General features: G+C 46.5%; 1 protein-coding gene across 4 annotated transcripts in view; it reads left to right on the plus strand.

The window, feature by feature from the left end:
• ANKRD11 (ankyrin repeat domain containing 11) overlaps positions 1 to 1,670 on the plus strand; it is a 114,776-nt gene extending 113,106 nt beyond the window's left edge. For all 4 annotated transcript variants that reach the window (XM_070451393.1, XM_070451392.1, XM_070451394.1 and 1 more), the window contains one exon: positions 714 to 1,670. In XM_070451393.1, coding sequence (XP_070307494.1) covers positions 714 to 899 — 186 coding nt within the window. In that variant the 3' untranslated portion in view covers positions 900 to 1,670. The remainder of the gene's footprint in view (positions 1 to 713) is intronic.
• The last annotated feature ends 6,975 nt before the right edge of the window (positions 1,671 to 8,645 follow it).

The following is an 8,645-nucleotide window of genomic DNA, read 5'->3' on the forward strand; positions in this document are numbered from 1 at the left end:
GATGCCTGGCCTGCTGGCACACACAGGGCTTAGTTTTGAAAGTTTTTTAAACTGAATTATTTTAAAGCAATTTAGAGATTGTGATATCCTGCCCTAAATGCTTGTGTGCTCATCTAAGAAAATAAGATGAGCTTCCTGCACAATCACTGTCACATCGTCAAGTCTGTTAACCCAAGTCTGTGCTCCCACCCGCCATGCTTCTATCTCCCATGTGTTCCCAAAATGTGCCCCGCACCCCCACTCCCTCACACCACCCTCCAAGTCCACATGTGCTGCCTTGGGTTACAACCCATCTGGGTAACCCAGGTACTGTCCTCATTTCAACATTCGGCATTCTTAACATGAAATACACAGCACAGACTTTAATAGTCTCTTTGTCTTGGTACCTATTTCTAATATTGAGAATGCAAATGAAGCCAATCTCACCAGCCATAAATAAAGTAATTGTAAAATGAAAACAGAAAAGCGAAACTGTTACAAGTTCTGACTAGAGGCGAAACCCCCAGGGGTAGGGGCATGAAGCAGGGATGGACAGACGCCTGTGTGCTCAGCAAGGCCACTCACTGGGCAGGATAAGACCCAGATGCAAGAGGCCGTCCCAAGGCCAGAGCTCAAAAGGGTCCCCTGCCCTGACCTCGCAGAAGCACTGTGGCAGAGGGAGTGGGTGAGGCAGGGTCTCTCCTCCCTCCTCACCTGCTGCGTTTCCCGTGCAGACGTGTCTCCTGATGCGGCAGCAGCACGAGGCGGCGGCTCTCAATGCCGTGCAGAGGATGGAGTGGCAGCTGAAGGTCCAGGAGCTGGACCCCGCCGGGCACAAGTCCCTGTGCGTGAATGAGGTGCCGTCCTTCTACGTGCCCATGGTCGACGTCAATGACGACTTTGTGCTCCTGCCGGCCTGACGCGCAGGGACAGCTGCACAGGACACAGGCGAGCCCCCCTGACGTCTGCTGCCGAGTCCAGGCGGCGGGAGGAGACCACGTCCCCAGTGGGGACACCCAGGGAGAAACCGCATTGGGTCCCTGGTGCACCTCCTTCCTACCGGCCCCCGCGGGAGGACGCGGGCACGGGCGCGGTGGCCTCGGGCTCTTCTCCGGTGGCTGCACAGGCATCTCAGGAGCTGCAGGATGGAGAGCAGTCTTTAAATTCCTGGTTCCATTTTTGATCAACTCAAGAGAATAAAACTAAGGCGTCTACCCCTCAGCAACAGTGGTCTCTGGTCAGAGGGCAGGGAGAGCACCGGACCGGCTACCGTCCTGTCACCATGAAGCTGCCGATGGCTCGGGCCTCCAACTGGGGCCAGGACGCTGGGCTGGGCGAGGGCCTGGCTGCGCCGCCCGCCCGCCTCACAGGGACATGGAGGCAGGACACTCAGTTGTGTTTTTAATGGAGTCAAATCCACGTGGTTTGTATATTTTTTCCTTTAATCTTGGGCATTTTGTTTCTCTTTCTGAGAACATAACTTGAAACACTACAGAGCCAATAATCATATAAAAAGTGTACCCGTAAACGCTGTACAGTTTTATACACGTTCACAATGTACTTTTGCTGCCTTCTAGATAATTTATTTTGCAACACATTACTGCACAGTTGTAAATAACTTATGTACTGTAACATCACTTCAGTTATGTGTAAAGAAATAAATAAATTAATTACATGCTCTTTGTACACAACCCCTCTCAGGAGGGCAGATGTGGCTGTGAGGGGAGGGGTCCCTCCCTGGAAACCCCAATGCCTTCAACCTTTTTCCTTTTGAGACAGATTATACTTGCACCTCCTTTCCTGCCCTTACTGGGACCCAAGGGGCTATCCTCTGCTCACAACTAGGTGGCCGTGAGGGTGGAGGTCACCCAGAGGCTGTGTCCCCAGGGCCCATAAGAGTGGGAGGAGACAGGTGAGGTGTGAGCCAGGGGACAGCTGGTGCCCTGGGCGCTGCAAATATGGATCCCTGGTCTCGCAGTTCCCCATGGAACCCTGCCACGCAGGGTCCCCACTTAGGACACAAGTCCTGCCTGAAATCACATACTCTGATCTCTAGGAGTCAGAGATCTGAGCTCCTCTCAGGCCAGGAGTGTCTTCTGAGCAGACGTGCCCTGCCCGCTCAGTTCATAACACCCTGTCCAATGGCTGGCCCCAGGTGGAAGGCGATGGGTGTACACCGCAGGACCAAGCTGGGGTAAGCCTGGCATTTGGGCGTATCCCTGGGCACCTTGACCCCCACTCCCGTGCTTTTCAGTACCTGGCAGGGGTGGGAGCTGCAGACACGACCCCATTCAGTTTCCTCTTTGTGGGCTCCCTGGCCTAAGCTCTCACCAGCCCCCCAACTTTGTGTTCCCCTTCATCGCCTGGCACCTTTCTCAACATCAGGAATTAGGCCACACGCGTTCACCTGGCCCATCCTGGCCTCAGCACCTTCAGGCCACCCCTGTGGAGTTCCTGCACCTGGCGGAGCCCACACCTGGTGTCGGTCCTGCCTGCTGCAGGTTCTGGTTCTGTACCAACGAACCTATGCAGAAGCGTGCCCTGTGTTCTGGCAGGTCTAAACCACAGTGACATCACATATGACTCCTGGCCACAAAAGACAAACGTCACAGATGCTGTCATCTGCATGCCTGTGCAGGGGTGGGACCCAGAGAACAAAAAGGAATTAAATTTCAGGATATGTAGAGAAGCCGTAAAACTCAACCATAAAAAACAATTCTGTTCAAAAATGGGCAAAAGATTTGAACAATCCTTTCTCCAAAGAAGATGAACAAATGGTCAATAAACACATGAACAAATGCTCAACATGACTAATCCCTGGGGAAAAGCAAACCAGAACCACGATGAGATACCCCCTTACACCCATCAGGATGGCTGCTAACAGTAACAAAAGAGAAAACATCAGGTGCTGGTAAAGATGTGCAGAAAGTGGGATCCTCCTGCACTGCTGGTGGGAATGAAAAGTGGTGCAGCCATGATGGAGAACACTGGAGGTTCTTCAAGAAATGTAAGTAACATAATCCATTGATCCAACTTCTAGGACCACACGCCACAGGAACTGAAAGCAGGGTTTCAAAGACATGTCTACACCCCAATGTTCACTACAGCACTGTCCACAACAGCTAAAACATGGAGTCAGCCTGAACTATCCACTGACAGATGAATGGACAAGGAAAAGGGGAAGTTTTTCAGCCTTAAAAAGAGAAAACGAGGCATGATGAATGAACCTTAAGAACATTATACTAAATGAAATAAGACAAATACTGGACAATTTCACTTACATGACATACTTATGAGTAATCAAACTCAGACAAAATATGACACACTTTATTTTCCTGGGCTCCAAAATCACTGCGGATGGTGACTGCAGTCATGAAATTAAAAGTTGATTGCTTCTTGGAAGGAAAGCTATGACAAACCTAGGCGGCATATTAAAAAACAGACATTTCTTTGCCAACAAAGTTCCATCTAGTCAAAACTGTGGTTTGTAGTCAGTATGGATGTGAGAGTAGGACTATAAAGAAATCTGAGCACCAAAGAATTGATGCTTTTGAACTGTGGTGTTGGAGAAGACCCTTGAGAGTCCTTTGGAGAGCAAGGAGATCAAACCAGTCAATCCTTTTAAAGGAAATCAACCCCGAATATTTGTTGGAATGACTGATGCTGAAGCTCAGGCTCCAATACTTTGGCCACCTGGTGCAAAGAGCTGACTCACTGGAAAAGGCCCTGATGCTGGGAAAGACTGAAGGCAGGAGGAGAAGGGGACGACAGAGGGCAAGGTGGTTGAATGCTATCACCAAGTCAATGGACGTGAGTCTGAGCAAACTCCAGGAGATAGTTAAAGGACAGGGAAGCCTGGCCTGCTGCAGTTCATGGGGTTGCAGAGAGTAGGACACAACTTAGTGACTGAACAACAATGGTACTAACATGTAAAGGGAGAAATCGACAGGAATACAGTAATAGTAGGAAACTAACACCCCCATTCGCACCAATGGAGAGATCTTCAACAGAGAATCAATGAAGCAGTAGAGATCCTAAATGACACAAGAAAATAGACTTTAATTGATCTTTTCAGGACCTTACATCCAAAAACCCTGAATACACATTCTTTTCAGGTGCACACACAACATTCTGTAGTACTGCATGTGCCATGCTGTGCTAAGTCACTTTAGTTGTGTCCAACTCTGCAACTCTATGGACTGTTTTCTGTCAGGCTCCTCTGTCCATAGGATTTCCCCAGCAAAAATACTGGAGTGGATTGCCTTGCCCTTCTCCAGAGGATCTTCCCGACTCAGGGAGCAAATCCATGTCTCTTGCATCTCCTGCATTGGCACACAGGCTCTTTACCACTAGCGTCACCCGGGAAGCCGCCAGGACCACAAACCAGGGCATAAAGCAAGCCTTGACACATTTAAGAGGACAGAAGTAACCCTGGGCGTCTTCTCTGACCACAATGGCGTGAAACAAACTGACCACAGGAAACAAACGGCCGCTCTTCCCTGCGGCACCGTGGAGGCACTCTGCCATTGCAGGACGAAGCTGAACGTCTCTTTCCTGGTGGATGATGAGTAACACTTTGTACCTTTTATGAGAAGCGTGTGGCCAAAGAAGTTGCTGCTGACCCTCTGGGTGAAGAACACAGGAAGGTCATGTGGTCTGAGTCAGTGGCGGGGATGACAAACAAGGCTTCCCCACAAAGCTGATGTCCTGCCCTATGGCTGAGTCTGCCTGCCACTGAGTAAGGGACATTCCTGTCCAAGTCTGTACCAAGTTGCTTTCTGGATACCAATGAGTGTTCTCAATTTGGTCATTGTTTAAAAAAGGGAGGGTAGAAAAACATTCCTGGACTCCCTGACACTACTATACCTCATTGCCTGGGGCCCCCAAAAGCTGCAGAATCCACAGACTTTTCAATCTGTAAGTAATGTGATGTCCGCCAGGACACTGTGAGAAAGATCCTAAACAGAGAAGGTAAGAAACCATCAACACACCTTAGATTCAGTGTCTTTCTTCTCCACTCCATTCTGCAGCACAAATGTCAGTGTCCTGCTCTGAAGACTCAGCGTATCAGGAAAAATAAGCAAGAGGCTGCAGAATATGCTAAGTAGTTGGCCTCCTTCATCCTCTTAGTCAAAGAAAAATGCCAGGAGTAAAGAAAAATGCCAGGAGTAGACTGCCAAGAGGGGAAGGCTGTCCTCTCTGATAGTGTCTACCTGAGCCCAGTCAAAAATGAGATATTCTAAGAGTAACAAATAAATAAGCTCAGACATCAGGAATAAAAGAAAGAAAGGAGGAAAAAAAGAAAATCATATGGATGCTAAACAACATGCTACTGAAAAACCAATGGGTCAAGACTGAGTGGTTAAGAATCTGCCTGCCAACACAGGGCACTGAGGTTTGATCCCTGGTCCAGGAAGATCCCACGTGCTGTGGGGCAACTAAGCCCACACAGCACAGATACTGCACCCACACATCATGCCTATTGCGCCCGCCTAGAGCCTGCGCTCCACAACGGGAGTGGCTGCCGCAGTGAGAGCGCACACACCGCAACTGTGTGCAGCGCCCACTCGCTGCAACTAGAGGCAGCCCACACAGCAACAAAGACCCAGCCCCGCCAAAAATAAATAATTTGTTTTAAAAAATAGGTCAGTTTTGAAATCAAAGAGGAAATTAAAAAATACCTTGAGAAAAATGAAAATACAACTGTTCAAAAGCTACAGAATGTGGCAAAAGAAGTTCTTAGAAGGAAGTTCATAGTGATATAGGCCTTCCTCCAAAAACAAGAAAGATCTCGATCAATCTAACCTACCACCAAAAGAATTAGAAGAATAAACAAAAAACTAAAGTCAGCACAAGGAAGAAAATAAACATCAGAGAGGAAGTAGGTATTTAAAAAGAACAGAAAAATAAATAGAACAAGAGTTGCTTCTCTTTAAGGATAAACAGGACTGACAGCTCTGACCAGGCGCACCAAGAAGAGAGCACCCAAGTGAATGAAAACAACCATAACAGCTCATACCACAGAGATACAGAAACCGTAAGGGGATACTACGTACGATTATATGCTAACAAATTTGACAACCTAAAAGAAATGGATAAGTTTCTAGAAATACATAGTCCACCAAAACTGAAGAAGAAACATAATTTGAAGAGACCAATCATTAGAAGTGAAAAAGAATCTGTAATTTAAAACAACAACAACAACAACAACAACAAACTTCCCACACTTCCTTGGTTGCTCAGTGACAAACAATCCACCTGCCAATGCAGGAGACGGGTTTGCCCCCTGACCTGGAAAGATCCCACATGCCATGGATTAAGCCACAGCTACTGAGCCTGTGCTGCAGAGGCCAGGAGCCACAACTCTGCAGCCCACGTGCCGCAGTGAGAGAGCAGCCCCTACTCTACACACCAGAGAAGAAAACACGCAACAAAGAGCCAGCACTGCCAAATGTAAATAATTTTTTTTTAAAAACCCTATAAATGTAAGTCCAGAAGGCTCGAGGGGTGAATTCTACCAAACATATAAAGAACTTTTACAGATTCTTCTCAAACTCTTCTTTTCCCCGCAAAAAGAAGAGAACGGAACACTCTCAGAGACATGCTATAAAGCCACCATTACCCTGATACCAAAACCAGACAAACACAATTACAGGCCAATGTCTTTGATGAACACAGATGCAAAAATCCTCAACAAAATATTAGCAAACCAAATCAAACAACACATAAAAAAAAACAAACCAAAACCAAGTGAGATTCATTGCAGGTTCTTAAGGATGGTTCAATATAGGTAAATCAGTCAATGTGATACACCACATAAAAGACAAAAATACAATCATCTCAACAGATGCAGAAAAGCATTTGACAAAATTCAACATCCATTCATGATAAAAACTCTTAGCAAGGTGAGTATGGGGGGAACATACCTCAATATAATAAAAGCTATTTATGAGGCTTCTTTGATGGTCCGGTGATTAAGAATCCACTTTGCAATGCAAGGGACACTGGTTTGACCCCTGGTCCAGGAAGATCCCACATGCACGTGCCTCAGGGCAACTAAGCCCGTGTGTCACAACCACTGAAGCCTGCACATCTAAAGCCCCTGCTCCACAACAAGAGAAGCCATCACAGTGAGAAGCCTGCGCATAGCCACAAAGACCCAGAGTAACAACAACAACAAATATATATATATATGTATGTATGTATTTTTTAAAGCTATTTATGACAATAAACTGTGGAAAATTCTGAAAGAGATGGGAATACCAGACTACCTGACCTGCCTCTTGAGAAACCCATATGCAAGTCAGGAAACAACAGTTAGAACTGGACATGGAACAACACACTGGTTCCAAATAGGAAAAGGAGTACGTCAAGCCTGTATATTATCACCCTGCTTATTTAACTTATATGCAGGGTACATCATGAGAAACGCTGGGCTGGAAGAAGCACAAGCTGTAATCAAGATTGCCGGGAGAAATATCAATAACCTCAGATATGCAGATGACACCACCCTTATGACAGAAATAGAAGAACTAAAGAGCCTCTTGATGAAAGTGAAAGAGCAGAGTGAAAAAGGTTGGCTTAAAGCTTAACATTCAGAAAACTAAGATCATGGCTTCCGGTCCCATCACTTCATGGGAAATAGATGGAGAAACAATGGAAATAGTGGCTGACTTTATTTTTTGGGCTCCAAAATCACTGCAGATGGTGACTGCAGCCATGAAATTAAAAGACGCTTAATCCTTGGAAGGAAAGTGATGACCAACCTAGACAGCATATTAAAAAGCAGAGATATCACTTTGTCAACAAAGGTCCGTCTAGTCAAGGCTGTGGTTTTTCCAGTGGTCATGTATGGATGTGAGAATTGGACTATAAAGAAAGCTGAGCACCGAAGAATTGATGCTTTTGAACTGTGGTGTTGGAGAAGACTCTTGAGAGTCCCTTGGACTGCAAGGAGATCCAACCAGTCCATCTTAAGAGAGATCAGTCCTGGGTGTTCATTGGAGGGAGTGATGTTGAAGCTGAAACTCCAATACTTTGGCCACCTGATGCGGAGAGCTGACTCATTTGAAAAGACCCGGATGCTGGGAAAGATTGAGGGCAGGAAGAGAAGGGGACGACAGAGGATGAGATGGTTGGATGGCCAACCATCACCGACTCAATGGACATGGGTTTGGGTGGACTCCGGGAGTTGGTGATGGACAGGAAGCCCTGGCGTGCTGCAGGTCATGGGGTTGCAAAGAGTCGGACATGACTGAGCGACTGAACTGAACTGATGACAAACCCACAGCCAACATAATAATTATGGTGAAAAACTGAAAGCCTTCCCACTAAAATCTGGAGCAAAATAAGGATGCCCACTGTCACCTCTTCTATTCAACACAGAAGACTGGACGTCCCAGCTACAGAATAAAAGAAAAAGAAAGAAAAGGTACCCAAACTAGAAGGGAAGAGGTAAAATTCACTATATGCAGGTAATATGCTACTGTATACTGAAAACCCTAGACTTCATGCACAAACTACTAGAACTGATGAACAAATTCAGCAAGGTAGGCAGGATACAAGATTAACGTAAGAAATGGGCTGCATTCTTCACACCAAGGATGAAACAGAAGAAAGGTATTTAAACAGTAACTGTTTGTTTTGCTATGCCATGCAGCATGCAA

The sequence above is a fragment of the Odocoileus virginianus genome, chromosome 20, assembly GCF_023699985.2.
Source record: "Odocoileus virginianus isolate 20LAN1187 ecotype Illinois chromosome 20, Ovbor_1.2, whole genome shotgun sequence".
Classification (NCBI taxonomy): domain Eukaryota; kingdom Metazoa; phylum Chordata; class Mammalia; order Artiodactyla; family Cervidae; genus Odocoileus; species Odocoileus virginianus.